The following is a 15,547-nucleotide window of genomic DNA, read 5'->3' as shown; positions in this document are numbered from 1 at the left end:
AGCATGTTTAGTCTGAAGTTTTCGCAAATGAACTAAATAACTTCAGCATGTTTAAACTGAAGTTTTAGCAAATGAACTAAATAACTTCAGCACTCATGACAAACTGTAGACTGCAGATAAATAACTCCAGCATGCATTAGCAAGAAGTTTTAACTTCAACGTAAAACAACTTCATGCTACACTAGCATGGAGTTTTCGGTTTTTTTGATAAAGCTACTGAGAGGAGAGGAAGAGATCTTTTTTCATGAATGAGGTTGCAGATCACGTGATTTATCAGGAATGAAGTGTCATATTATTACGGTTTTTTGTCAACTGACTACCAATCATAATTTTTTAAAAGGCGAAATACATAAACGGCCCTCTAAGTTGTCCACAACGGTCAGTTGAACACCTCAATCGAGACATTTCCAGTTAAAACACTTCAAGTGGCTATTAAGTAGGTCAAGTAAACACCTGTATACAGCAGACCATATGCGTGAGTTGCACTTGCTGGTGACATGGCAAATGAACCAATCAAAAAATGACGTGTAATTCACCAATTTGACACATGTAATTAATTAAAAAAAAATTAATTTAAAAAATAAACTTATTTTCCTAACCAGTGCTCCCTTTCCCCTCCCACCCTCTCCGCACCCTCTCCTTCATCTTCTTATTACCAATCCTTCTTACTGAAATTCCTACCAGTAGACCAAAACAACAATTGACCAAAAATAATAGTAATAATGCATATAAGCGAAAAATAATAGACCAAAACAACAAAGTGATTAATTAAGAACAATTCCCATCAATAATCTGTCCAATTGGATTATTGAAATGTTAACATCATTTAAGAAGCAATTCAGCAAGTTGGGTTTCTTCCAAATAACTAAGGAAGCGGCAATTCGTGGCGGAGAAACCGATAGCGCCAATTTTCGCCGGCGGACGGTGAGCTGATGAAGATGATGAAGCAAGTTATAGAGTCCGAGGAAGAGAAGAAGTTGCCCAGTAGATTAGAAGCGGCAATTTGCATGAATGAGAAAACCAACTGTAACCTCCGCGGGAGGACTGTGATTGTGTGGTGAATGGAAACTTTTGTATTTTTCCTGTCGATGTTAGGGTGAAGAATGGGTGAAGATGGAGAAGATAATTGGGTACAATATGAAAGAAGAAAGATTGCAGAAAATTTTCCGTTAAGTACTCAATTTTCCGGCCAAAAAGTTTCCGGTGATGTTGCTTCCTTCTCTAATGGAGAAGATAAATGCGGCAACGCAGAAGATGGAGGAAATTAGAGGAGGTGGTGGGGTCCACATTGAATTATGGAAAAAAAAGATAAACCTAATTTTCAAGATCTTCACGCGCTTAGATGTAGATGTAACACACGAAATTTGCCATGTCAGCGGAAGGGGTTTAAGAGAATATACTTCTACCAAGTAGAGGTGTCTGACTGGTCATATGGCAAGTTAAGGTGTTCAAGTGACCGTTGTGGACAACTTGGAGGGGCGCTTTATGTATTTCGCTTTTTTAAAAATATGGTACAATTTAAAAAGTGACACAATTATAGGGTACGGTCGCAAATCCCCAAATTTACTTGATCCCAAATATGGAATTCTATTAGCATTGCTGACAAAGAGACCCCACGAGTGGGCTTTTCCCTTATTAGCTTCTGCAAAATTTATCACTACTTTCTTCTTAACTTTACAGGTCCCCAACCTGCCCTGCCACCACTGACTTTAAATTGGACCCCAACCCTTAGCCCCACATCCCCCCACCCCTACCCCACCTCCTTCACCAGCTACACTTATACTCATCCTTGATTCTCTTTTGGTAGGCACCCACACCTACTCTTCTTCTCCAATTCCACCAAGTAAAACTAAAGTGAAAGAAGAGAAACAGAAACCCCACTACTTCCACTTGTTCTGATTTTGGCTCAAAAGCCTTTGCACTACTTGCACCAACTACTTGATTATTTCATTCCCCTTTCTTTCTTGTAATTCTGTTTCCAATTCATCAAATAGCCAATTGGACAAATATTGTTTCAAATATCAAGAAATCTTTGTTTGGCCCTTCCCTCACCCCACTTCTCCCCCACCCACCCCTTTCAAATTTTCTTTTTCAAGATGGAATTTAGAGAGCCAAATAGCAAAAATCAAGGTGGCGGCACCAGTCGTTCAGACCACCCGAACGACAATAACAACAACAATAACAACGACAATAATAACAGCTTAGCAAAATCTACCAAAGTTGTTAAGAAGCCATCCAAAGACCGTCACACTAAGGTGGACGGTCGAGGGCGGCGCATACGCATGCCAGCTTTATGCGCCGCCAGAGTTTTTCAGCTCACAAAAGAATTGGGACACAAGTCTGAGGGTGAAACCATAGAGTGGCTCTTGCAACAAGCGGAACCGTCAATTATAGCTGCCACAGGAACAGGTACAATCCCTGCAAATTTCTCAACTCTTAATGTTTCTTTACGTAGTAGTGGGACGACAATTTCAGCTCCGCCGTCGAAGTCTGCGCCGCTTTTCATCCACGGCGGCGCCACCACTATGTTGGGTTTTCACCACCAGCTTTCTAGCACCGGTTATGGACAAGACCCAGATGAGAATTACATGAAAAAAAGGTATAGAGAAGATACAAGTGGAGCAACTTCACCACCATCAGCTGCTAAACCGGAGAGAACCGGAGGTCAAGCTCACGAACCGGATCAAGAATCAAAACCCGGTTCATCACATGCTTCTAGCTACATACCGGCTCCAGCTATGTGGGCGGTTGCCCCGGCGGCCGGTAACGTCGGAAACACCTTCTGGATGGTACCAAGCACCTCATCAACCATGCAGAGAATTGGTGGTTTTGAGTTATCGGGAGGTGGCCGGTTCAGTCCGGTTCAGTTAGGATCAATGTTTTTGCAGCAGCCACAACCGGTTCAACAGCTAGGGTTGGGTGTTTCAGAGACAAACTTGGGAATGTTAGCATCAATGAATGCATATAATAGCAGGGGTACTGGGATTGATTTGGGTATGAATTTGGAGCAACATCAACATCATAATCAGCAACAAGGTAGTGACAGTGGTGATGAAAATCACAAAGATTCTCAATCATAGTTCCATTCTTGATGCCATTTGGGTTAATTCTTGATGTTTTTAGTGTGGTGAGGCGAGAATTAACTGCGCTCAGTCATTGTAAATGTTTCATTTTCAGTGCTTTTTTCCCCACTCATTTTTAATAGTTTTATTGGGGAGTAATTGGAGTTGTAGACTATGGTTGCAATAATGCAATTACACTTACATCGTTTAGATGCAGCCGCAAATACTTATTCACACTCACAATGTTCATATTCAATCAAGAAATTAACCTTATAAGCAGTTAAAAACAAGAATATATATTACTCCCTCCGGTCCAAAATAAGTGATTTTTTGGATGTGTTCACACATATTAAGAAATCCACCTTTTAGCATTAATTAGTAATGGAATTGACCATATTAACCTTTACTATCTTACATAAACACTCCTAACACATATTCCAACATTATTTACTCCAAGGACAATGTAGGGAAAAAAATAATTAATTCATTCTTGAAATCTGAAAAAATCACTTATTTTGGACCACAAGAAAAAAGGCCAAAAAATCACTTATTTTGGACCGGGGGGAGTAAATGTATAGACGAAAAAAAGGATAGCCCGGTGCACAAAGCATCCTGTGTTCACGTGGAATTGGGGAAAGGGCCATATCCCAAGAGAATGTGCCGTAGGCAGTCTATCTTGATGTAAGCAGGTGACCTATAGGTCACGCCGATCTTGATGTAAGCAGGTGACTTATAGGTCACGCCGAGACAACTTGATCATTGCTCCGAGGCTTCCCTTCTAAATTTATAGACAAAATATATATATTTATATTCATTAATTTGGTGTAAATATTTGGACATACCCTTCTAATCTTATCAAATGACACCTTCTTTCACCTTTCCTTTTTCACTATTCACGGGCTTACCTTGTCGAGCAAAAAAAAGAGGAATTGCTCAAAAAAAACCCTTTTAGAGATGAGGGTTATTCATTTATTTTTTGTTTTTCTTGTTTCTTTTCAAGAACGGGCGTAATTTGTCGATGGTTCCATATTTTTGGTAAAGTTTGGCATTTTGGGAGGGAAAACGGGGAGATATGTTGGGTTTGGATTGGAAATATGGAGATTGGAATTGATGTATAATTTGATTAATTTGGGGACAAGAGCAAAAAGAAATGCCTAAAAATGTCCCTCTAAATAAAATCTTGATAATTGGTGAAGTCAAGTCTTCTCCAAAAGGACCTCCTTTCCTTACCTTCCAAGTTGTATATAATTGAGAGAGATATGATTAATTGGTGTATCTTTATTATTAATTAATAGTGACTGTGTCTTTTATATGTTTGGATTGAAATAGCTACAATGGGATAGGTATTCTTTTGATTTGATTGGTTCCCATTACTTTCCCATGCTAGTACTATTTATGATATTTTTATTGAAAATAATAGTCATTTTAGCACTTGAATTGTCATTATCATGATATGATTCTTAATTAAATTAAGAGAAGGCAAATAGGGGAGGGCGTTCAGGCAATTCGGATTGGATATGAGAATTTCGGTTTGGATTTTCGGTCTTTGGATTGAAGAAATGACAATCCAAATCGAATCCAAATAAGTTCGGATTGAATTGGATTTTTTAAGTTCGGTTTCGGATTAATCAGTTTAGATAGTATGGATTTTCGATTTTGAGCGTATAAGTTGAGATGCTTCTACATTTTACAAAAATGAAGTACTCATGTTAAATTGTCTGAAAAGTTTCTCATTCTTGCCGCAATCATCCAAATTAAGTATTCAAGTAATGAAATTATATTAAAAAAATACAACAGAGACATTAATACGACCGATAAGAAATAGCAATAGTAAAATCATGTCCAAATAGAAAGTTCTGATAGTAACTTAGTAATTAAAATTGAGTGGAGATTTATATCAAGTTATACACGCAAGTTTCTTTTGGTGTTTACTACCAAACAAGCGTTCGAAATATCTTGTCCTGGCTTTAATAATCGCCCCATATAATATACTTTTTTTCCAAATAGGTTGAGGTTGTCATCTTTTAAATATTTATAGCAAGAATAAGAGGTCTTTCAACTAAATTAATTCCCTAAAATTCACAAACAATAAAATCCAATTATTGAAGCCTCTCAATATTGATTCTTCCACTTGCACAGCAAGTAGCATCAAGACTAAAGAAGGTGAGAATCTCTTCGTTTTTTGTTGTCTGCCTTTATCTTAGTCTTAGCCAAACTTGGTAAAGTTTGCCAATGCTTTTCTTTTTCCCAGCATGATTTATCTATGCAAAATTTTAAGTCAGTTAATGCATAGTACTGCACTACTGCAACATTCATTAATATTTTGTAGCAGAAGTTGGAACTTTAGTGCGTGTGTATGTATAATATTGTATATGTGTGTATAAAATGAGAACAGTATGGCAGAATTATCCGTTACCTGTGCTAGCGACAAGTAGCGATACTCGGCCGATTAATCGAGGTACGTACAAGCTAAGGAAAAATCTAAATCTCAGCTCAATACTCAGCAACAAACTGTTTCTTGTTTTTCTTTCTTTTCTTTTTGCAATGTATAGGAATTATATTATACAATAGTGGGGGTTAAAGAATCAATATTCATTTATCAAGAATTCAAATTAAAGACTTGTTATAAAATGAGCCTTTACCAACCCATGTCGCCATCGATATGATGAACATTATTCAAATAATTGTTTGATGGTTTAAATGCAAATAAAGATAGAGCTGAGATGGTATAGTTTTACACAGAATAGAATATTATGCATATCGGTTTGTATGGAAATGGAAAATTCATGCTTTATAGGTTATGGAGATACATTCTGTCATAGTGCCAATTGCAGGTAAACTAGGCTATCATAAACAATAAAATAAAGAACTTCTTTCATTTGATTCTCCCAAAAAAAAAGATAAAAAAATATTCTCTTCATAAATACAGATCACCTGATCCATTAGCCAGCTCCTGAGGATTAAAATACCATAAACCTAAAAAAAAAATTGGAAAACTAATGCAAAATGAGCATTATATATAGTTATCATCGTCATCCTGATGATGCATTGTGTGATTTCACAAATCATTTATTAGTTGTCTCTCTTTATTTTTGATCCCGCTACTTCAAACCACGTCATAACAATTTTTTTTAAATAATAATGGTATTAGAGCCAGCTTGCGCGTACCAAGACTATTCCACGAAATACCTACTACCTTCCATCAGCACAGATATCGGATAATTTTGCCCACCAAAACTTAACAAATAAGAAAAAATCACCTAGTATTTTTTAGTCCGCTGAAGTACCATATCATAACAGTTTTACCAGTCATTCATCATCCATTTACACACTTGCGTTTACTTAACACATCCTTTAAAATTCAAAACACCTTATTTCCTCTCTTCTATTAGGCAAATGATATTTTGCGATTGACATGATTTAAACAATTTCAGTAGTAGTAAAGGTCAGGGTCCAAAGCCCCATCTCAAGGAAGGCGCGTGACTTGGACCAAGTGAAGTGCATCAAGGACGAAGAAGGTAGAGTTTTGTTGGATGAAGGGCTTATCCGTCGGAGATGGCAAACCTACTTCCATAGTCTCTTGAACGAGGATGGGGACATAAGCATTGTATTAGTTGATTTGGAACTATCCGGGAGTCGTTGTGACTTTGGGTATTGTAGGCGGACTAGAGTTGATGAAGTTGAAGGGATATGCGTAAGATGAGCAGGGGCAAAATGACCGGGCCGGATGAACTTCCGGTAGAGTTTTGGAAGAGTGCGAGTAAGGCAGGCTTGGAGTGGCTCACCAGGATATTTAATGTCATTTTTAGAACGAAGAAGATGCCTGAAGAGTAAAGGTGAAGCACGATGGTTCCTGTATACAAGAACAATGGTGATATCCAAAATTACAATATCGGGGTATCAAGCTGCTTAGCTATACTATGAAAGTCTGGGAGAGAGTGGTAGAGCTAAGGATGAGGAGGAGTGTATCTTTTAGCGAGAACCAGTTTAGATTTATGCCGGGGCGTTCGACTACAGAAGTTATCCACCTTGTTATGAGATTGATGGAGCAATATAGGGAGAGAAAGAAGGACTTGCATATGGTGTTCATCGACTTATAAAAAGCATACGATAAAGTTTCGAGGGAGGTTTTGTGGAGATGTTTGGAGGCTAGAGGTGTATCTGTTGCCTATGTTAGGTTGATTAAGGACATGTATGATGGAGTAAAGACCCGAGTAAGGACGGTGGGTGGGGACTCGGACCATTTTCCAGTTATGATGGGGTTGCATCAGGGGTCGGCACTCAGCCCTTTTTTGTTTACTCTAGTGATGGACGTACTGACGCACCACATCCAAGGGGAGGTGCCATGGTGCATGATATTTGTAGATGATATTGTATTGATTGACAAGAAGCGAGACGGTGTGAACGCGCAATTAGAGGTATGAGACAGACCTTGGAATCTATAGGTTTCAAATTGAGCATGACCAAGACAGAATACTTGGAGCATAAGTTCATTGGTGAGACTCAAGGAGGGGAAGGGCAGGTGAGGCTGGACTCGCAGGTCATCCCTACAAGAGAGAGTTTTAAGTACCTTGGGTCTATTATTCAGGGAGATGGGGAGATTGATGAAGATGTCACACATCGTATTGGGGCGTGATGGATGAAATGGAGACTCGCTTCCGATGTTTTGTGTGATAAGAAGGTGCCACCGAAACTTAAGGGTAAGTGTCATAACCCAAATCTACGTTGGCATCCGGCACACTACCCGACCCAAGTGAACAAACCCATATGATGCACCCAAATCATATGCATGAAAACCAATTTAACTGTGAAAGCTCCTTGAAATATATATTTTCAAGTTAAATGATGAAATATTTTCCAATTCAAAATCACACATAACACATTTCATGATAATAACAATGAGACTAAGTAAAATAATTATATTTTCATGTATATCGTGTACAACCCCGTTACTACAACCTTCCACAACTATCTATGGAGCCTCTATACCAAATCATAGAGTTAAGCACTTGGGCCAATACCCGACTAGCATAAATTAAGAAAAAATAACATGATAGCTACAACGAAATAGGAGTGGTACCTCACCATATACTTCAGGAAGAGAGTCATCCTAGTCCTGACCGCATGTCATGTATCATACTCACCCTGAAACATGTAAAATAAGCAGGGCCCTGGAGGGGGCCCCTAAGGGCTGAGTACACCACGACGGTACTCAATAAGTGTCATAGACTCTCTCTAACTTAAGTTCTTGAGACAAATTTATAAAAATAATGCACCAATATTTAAAATAAAACGATAAGAAATTCTATCGATTCATGACCCTTGTCATTTTGATAAAAGCCAAGTGAAACATAACCCACAATACAAACTTTTAAAATATTTACACCAATCCAAGATTTTGGTTAAAATCATACAAAATCATTTCATTTGCTTTAAGTCATTGAAATCACTTTCGGCTCCTTAGGCCTAAACATAAGAAAATCATCATTGTCTTTCACTGGGAGTACTATACCATCACCGACATAAGAAGGTCAACTAGGTTATGTACCTAGCGGCAAGTATCATATATCCTACTTGATCAAGTCATCTCATCGTAGTGCCGTATGAATCGACTCGGCCGTGCTAATAATAGCACAAAATAGTACTCTCTCGAGGGAGAACACTCTGCCGTAGTCTATACCACAAAGTGGCCATCTACGCCTACACCGGCACGTGTAGTTTCATGACAACGAACACAGTATATCCGAAGTCAATCTCGGTGAACACAAGTAACTCCCAACACATTTAATACTTCATAAATAGATTCATAGCATAGTAGCTTCAAAGGATCTATTTTATCAACTCATAACATCTATAGAAAAATCTAAATCATTTGAACAAAAATTAAATAAATAACTTTTTACATGCTAAAGCCTTTAGCAATTTAACATCAATCTTTAAAAGATACCACAAGTGTTATTCTGTTCGTCAATTTCCAAAAAAAATATTTTCCATGAAAACTTATCTTTAGCACTCAAATATGTATACTCTTGTCAATACATAAGTTTTCATAAAAACTTATAACATTTACCTTGAGTGTCATTTTGCCAACAAGATTTAAAATAAAATTTTATAAAACGACATGACACTACATATGCAACATAATATTCTAGTATATGGAAACATCCGTACTTGTTTGTCCCCACAAGCACGAAAGCACATTTGCAACAACTTAAGTATTAACTCAAAACATGCTTTTAGAGAAAATCCCTCAAGAAGAGTAAGTTTTAATCAACTTACCTCACTTTCGCTTTATTAACATTCACAAGCTTTCAATCCTCCTCCATCATCCCAACGTTGATTAAAATGCTCAACATCACCAACATGTCGATATCTACAATTAGATATCCTAATTATATCAAAATATGACCTAAGATATTGATCAACATCCATATATGGCTCATAAGTTAGCTACAAGCTTCCAACAACTCAAATCGCCAAATAGATTTACAAGTTAGACCATTCAACTTCATTCTTCTATTTTAATACCCATTCGAAGTCGTTAATAATACTACATCAATTGTCCATTGCCACCAAGTTACTATTCATCCTCTTCCATAATCAACACTTGCAAAATATACAATTTGGGTGATTACTTAGTTGATCACCTCCATCTTTTGCTAACAAATAATTCCATGGGTTCGTTGTATTCATAAATTTCATTGCCAAGATTACCATTCATCTTCTCTCTTATTTTCTCAAAAGTAATATTCGTGTCATGAACTAGAGTTTTATAATCCAATCTTTCAACCATTAAAACTTGTAACTAATGCTTCAAATACTTCAAACTACTCATAATAAATGAGTTTGAAGCATTGAAATTACCTCTAGTAGCTCAATCTTGAAAAATTACAACTTTGGTAATTTTAGTCTTCTTGAGGATTTGATGATGAAATCTAGCATTTAGATGCAACAGTGATGTTAGAACTCATGTATATTGAGTAAGAATCAACCCAAAACAACATTAACAACTTACCTTGGTCGATTGGACTTGATTTGAGCTTAAAATTGTCCCTTCACCTCAAGAACCCTAACCCCCAATACTCAAAATACTCTCTCCCACGACTTGGTATTTATAGTCCCAGATTTTTGGGTTTTGGACGCGGCCTTGGATGCTATGGAAGCACTTCACTGCCAGCTATTCTTTCGGACGCGGCCCCGGATGCTTCGCATCCACAAACCCCTCCGACAGCCTTTGATAATTTGGTCATAACTTCTTGTAAGAATGTCCAAATGACAAACAGTTTGAAGCACTAGAAACTAGACTCAAAGACCTTTCATTTGATAGGTTAAAATCCACATAACTCCTTATATATATATATATATATATATATATATATATATATATATATATATATATATATATATATATATATATATATATATATATATATATATATATATATATGCCCATCCAAAGTTAGGTCATGTGCGTACTTATTTGGAACTTTAGTCTATCATGTAATTTCCAACTTGACTTGGACTTAAGGCTATCCTTAGACATCACTTATAATATGCCTCGTACACTTATTATCATATCCAATTGATATCTATCATATTAGTAGTCCCCGTCTGCACACGAAATAATATAATTAGCACACATCAACTTTCTTAATAACGCTTAAGTACTTCGAAATTTTTCGGGGTGCTACAGTAAGTTCTACAGAGTGCTAGTCAGACCAACGATGTTGTATGGGGCTGAGTGTTGGCCAGTCAAGATCGCTCATGTCCAGAAGATGAAGGTAGCAGAGATGAGGATGTTGAGATGGATGTGCGGGCTTACCAGGTTAGATAAGATCAGAAATGAGGTTACTCGCGACAAGGTGGGTGTGGCCCCTATTGAGGAAAGATACGGGAAGCGCGGCTTAGGTGGTTTGGTCATGTGAAGAGGATGAGCACAGATGCCCCGGTGAGGAGGTGTGAGAGGTTGACATTGGAGGACCTACAGAGAGGTAGAGGTAGGCCAAAGAAGAGGTGGGGAGAGGTGATTAGGCAAGACATGACGCAGCTTCAGCTGACCGAGGACATGACTCTTGATAGGAAGGTGTGGAGGTCGAGGATTAGGGTAGTAGAGTAGGTAGTCTAGAGTGTTCATAACAGTAGTATTGTCACGCAGTCTCGCTTTTTGTTGGTAGTAGGTTTCTGGTGTTCTCTTTCATTGTTGATCACCTTACTATCTTGTTGTTTTTACCCTGCTTTTATATGGCTTTTTGGTACTGTCCCTTCTTGTCTATATTTCCAGTAATGTGATGCTTATACTTTCCTGAGCCGAGGGTCTACTGGAAACAACCTCTCTATCCTCACAAGGTAGGGGTAAGGTCTGCGTACACACTACCCTCGCCAGACCCCACGGTGTGGGATAATATTGGGTATGTTGTTGTAGTAGTAGTTTGTTAAAAAGACCAAGTCAACCACCCAACTCAAGCTTATGTTCACAAGTCTTCTCTTACAAGGTGGCTACGTATTTTAAGTAGCTTGCCCAACAAAGCCCAAATAACCACCACCTCCGCTTTCCCTTGGCTGCCAGTCTACTTGACGACATGTCAAAATAAAAATACGATGGGCCTAAACCACTATTCTCTCCCATCTTTCGAGTATACACGAATACTAAGCAGCAGAAACGAGATGCGCTAAAGGGACTTCGCTTTTGGTGTCATGCTTCCTAAGGTGAAAACCTCCAACAAAGATAGTGACATCCGATCAGAAGAAAATCACAAATTGGAAATCAAAACAGACACACAGTGCCAGTGAAACAGAACATTTTCAACCATTATGGTGTTTGAGTAAATTCAGAAAATATTATTATAGAACCAGGCATAGCAACATTATCGCCAAATTGAAACAAGAAAAAGCAACAACCATTGTAAACCTAAGTTAAAATTAAAAGCTATTTAATGCTCTAATTCAATAGGTACAAAAGTGCTTGTCTTCGACACTGAAAACTCCAAGGACAGCATTATTGTGGATGAGACACGATATCATGATGATCTAGCCCGAAGCAGTTTTCTTTTGCTGGAAGACGACAGCATAAACTGGGACAATAACGCCAATGGCGACTGCAGACCAGACACCAACAGTCATCTTCAGCTTCTGGTGTGACATCCTGTCCAAGTTGTACATGTGCTTTGCGTGAAGGTAGAAAGGTTCATCATGCCCATGACCTCCTCCCATTCTCTTAACGCCTGTTGAGTGGATCTCTCTCTTCACTGACCAAACAATGAATTTCAATTATCAGCAAGGTCGGACTTATAAAAACCATGAACAATGGCATCCAAGCTTGATCAAATGCAGTCATCATAAATAAAGGTGAGATGAAAAGACCAAATTTAGCAATGAAATGTGAGAGAAACGGAAGTTTTAAAAACATGAAAAATTAACTTAAACAAGTATAAATGATTAAAATAAGCATAAAGCACAAAGTTGACATAATAAACAATTGAAAGCCATTCCGGAAGGACATAGCAAAACAAACTTTCAGTTGCCACAATGTTCAATGAAAAGATTGTAAAAGTGATGAAGGCATGCTCGTCTGATAAAGGAGGGGCTACCAACCAGAAAGGCATATATCACTAGGAGAGTTTCCAAATTTTGAGAAGGTTAACTGATCAGTTCTAGAGTTTATAACTGAGTTGTTAAAAGTCGCTTTCCATTGCTCTCCCTTTTTAACCTCAGCAGATAGTAGATTTGAAGCAATAAACACATTTTCACAGACCCAAGATCATCTCAAAGAGACGAGAGACGAGAGCTAGAGCTAGAGCTATTGGAATTAGATTTTTTGGATGAGTAGGAATATAAGATTTTTTGGACAAGTTCATTTCCATTTCCACTTGTATTTGGCAAGAAACTTAACATGGGATCTTTTGGAGCTGCAAAATATCATAAGATAGCTCCTAATACTAAGGTGCCTATGTGCTATATAGCAGCCAAAAAGTAGAAATCCTAACAGTAAGAAGCCCACCCTGCTTGCCTCTAAATATCAATCAATCAACTACTTTTCAATCCCAAACTAGTTGGAGTCAACTATATAAATCCTCGATTCAACACATTCAGGACCATGGAATTCCAGTATGTAATCTTTTCTTTAATTACAAATGTGAAATTCTCTCTATGACTAGATGTACTCCAAAATCTCACACATCTAAGCAAGCTATAAAAGATTCCTGCAAGACACATGACTTAATGCAAGTGTAACAACAACTAACCGATAACACAAAGGAGGGAAAGAGGAGGGGCGGACGTAATTAAGAACATTGAACTAAATCCTAATATTAGATCGATATATCATACCATATGGATATTATGCTCATCATGCTGAGCAAATGCATACATATTGCATTGAACCTATACAATAGTTCTCATTAATAGAAACCAAGATAATAACAATTCCGCTGACCCCAGAAAATGGGCAGATCTAAAAAGCGATAAATACCCATCAAAATAGATCCCTAGAAACCATCACACAATCGGAAATCCTTATCTAAATTGACTTTTTTGGTGAGATTTCAGCTTCAACATACAGAAATAACAAGAAATCATACATCAATCAGCTATGTATCAGTCAACAAATTAGCTGGGCTCATTTCATTAAATAAAATGATATTAAAAAAAATTCAAAACCAAAGAATTACATCAATTCTCGAAGAGATAAGCACCGACCAATTTTGGAGAAAATTGATTCAGATGAGCTGATGAGCTTGGAAGCACACGACCGTAAGCCGTTGTTCAACGCCATCGCCGTTCTCTGCCTTCGTTTTCCTGATAGAGGAGTTTCTTCTGGATTTTTCTATAGCGAGGGTTTCAAAGTATAAGCATTTTGGTATTTTCAATTTATATACTAGCCAATTTTTATTTTTCATTTTTTAGGAATTTTCCGTAGCGCTAGTTGTAATATTTTGGCAAAACACCTTAAACCACCCTTAAACTTGGCTCAGATTATTAGTATCCTCGAACTATGCCCGATCTTAATTACCCCTCAACTTGGCCTTTTGAGATCCATTACCTCCTAGACGCTGATGTGGCAAAAAGTGTGGGTGCATTCACCTGCCACGTGGATTTTTCTGTCTATATGGCATTCTTTTGAAAAAAATAATATTTTTTTACCTTTTTAAGAATATTACTTTTTAGATAATTTTTTTCGAATACAATTTATAATAAAACTTGGATATAACTACATTATTTAGGCTAAATATTTTTATTTGACAAAAATAATAAGTTTTAGTTAATTTTTTTTTGAATTTGACTTGAAAATAAATATTTATACAATTGAAATAAATAGTCAAGGCATCAAAAAATTATAAAAAATATATNAATTAATTTCAAACTATATATTTTTTATAATTTTTTGATGCCTTGACTATTTATTTCAATTGTATAAATATTTAAGGCATCAAAAAATTATAAAAAATATNAAATACACAGTTGAAATAAATAGTCATTGCATCAAAAGAAGAAATAAAAAGAGTGTACAATTGCAAGAAATTACAAGTGCAATTGTACACTTTTTTTATTTCTTCTTTTGATGCAATGACTATTTATTTCAACTATGTATTTTTTATAAATTTTTTAGATGCCTTGACTATTTATTTCAATTTTATAAATCTTTTTTTTTCAGGTCAAATTCAAAAAAAGATTAACTAAAACTTTATTATTTTTGGCCAAGTAAAAATATTTAGCCTAAATAATCCAGTTATATCCAAGTTTTATTATAAATTTTATTTGAAAAAATTATCTAAAAAAGTAATATTCTTAAAAAGGTAAGAAAATGCTACATAGATAGAAAAATCCACGTGGCAGGCGAGTGCACCCACACGTTTTGCCACATTAGCGTCTAGGGGGGTAATGGCCCTCAAAAGGCCAAGTTGAGGAGGGTAATTAAGACTGGGCATAGTTCAGGGAGGATACTAATAATCTGAGCCAAATTTAGGGTGGTTTAAGGTATTTTGCCTTATATTTTTATATCAATGAGCAATTACACCTTTTTCTAAGAAAACGTTGAGAATAATCATTAAACTAAATACCACCCTATTCACTGTCCACATACTCCCCCTTTTAATTTGTCCCAAAAAAGATAATATTATTTTATATTTAAAATAATTTAATTTTAACTTTTCGTTCTACCTCAGTTACTTGTTTTTATAGTCAAAAAAATGTTTGAAGGATGATTTAGACTCAAATTTCAAAAATCTACTTGTCTTGATATTTATTTTATTTTATCAAATTAAGGTACAATAGGCGAGTCACATATTCTATTTTGTGTCGCTAAAATATTTGAAATTAAAACACATTGTAGAAAAAGAATTTGAGCTTAAAACTATAAATATACTGAACTATTTACTTGTACTCATTAATATTCAAGTAATCGTTCATATAAGTCATAATGTGAGGAAGGTTTTTATTTTTATTTTTCTCTCCTTCATTTTTTAAGGTAGAAAGTAATCGTTCATATA

At 36.5% G+C, this 15,547-nt stretch overlaps 2 protein-coding genes across 2 annotated transcripts; one reads left to right on the top strand and one right to left on the bottom strand.

Moving 5' to 3' along the window:
• Positions 1–1,737: 1,737 nt before the first annotated feature.
• On the top strand, positions 1,738–3,272 carry LOC109220620 (transcription factor TCP8-like). The gene has a single exon (XM_019385079.1). It carries the CDS (start codon positions 2,097–2,099, stop codon positions 3,078–3,080), a length of 984 nt encoding a protein of 327 aa, XP_019240624.1. The 5' UTR covers positions 1,738–2,096; the 3' UTR covers positions 3,081–3,272.
• Positions 3,273–11,843: 8,571 nt separating this feature from the next.
• Positions 11,844–13,914, bottom strand: LOC109220619. The gene is made up of 2 exons (XM_019385078.1): positions 13,758–13,914; positions 11,844–12,307 (listed from the first exon to the last, which is right to left on the bottom strand). Exons 1-2 carry the CDS (start codon positions 13,831–13,833, stop codon positions 12,090–12,092), a joined length of 294 nt encoding a protein of 97 aa, XP_019240623.1. The 5' UTR covers positions 13,834–13,914; the 3' UTR covers positions 11,844–12,089.
• Between the last annotated feature and the right edge of the window lie 1,633 nt (positions 13,915–15,547).

Source organism: Nicotiana attenuata, unplaced genomic scaffold, assembly GCF_001879085.1.
Source record: "Nicotiana attenuata strain UT unplaced genomic scaffold, NIATTr2, whole genome shotgun sequence".
Taxonomy (NCBI): Eukaryota; Viridiplantae; Streptophyta; class Magnoliopsida; order Solanales; family Solanaceae; genus Nicotiana; species Nicotiana attenuata.
This window is presented reverse-complemented; position numbering and strand designations above follow the sequence as displayed.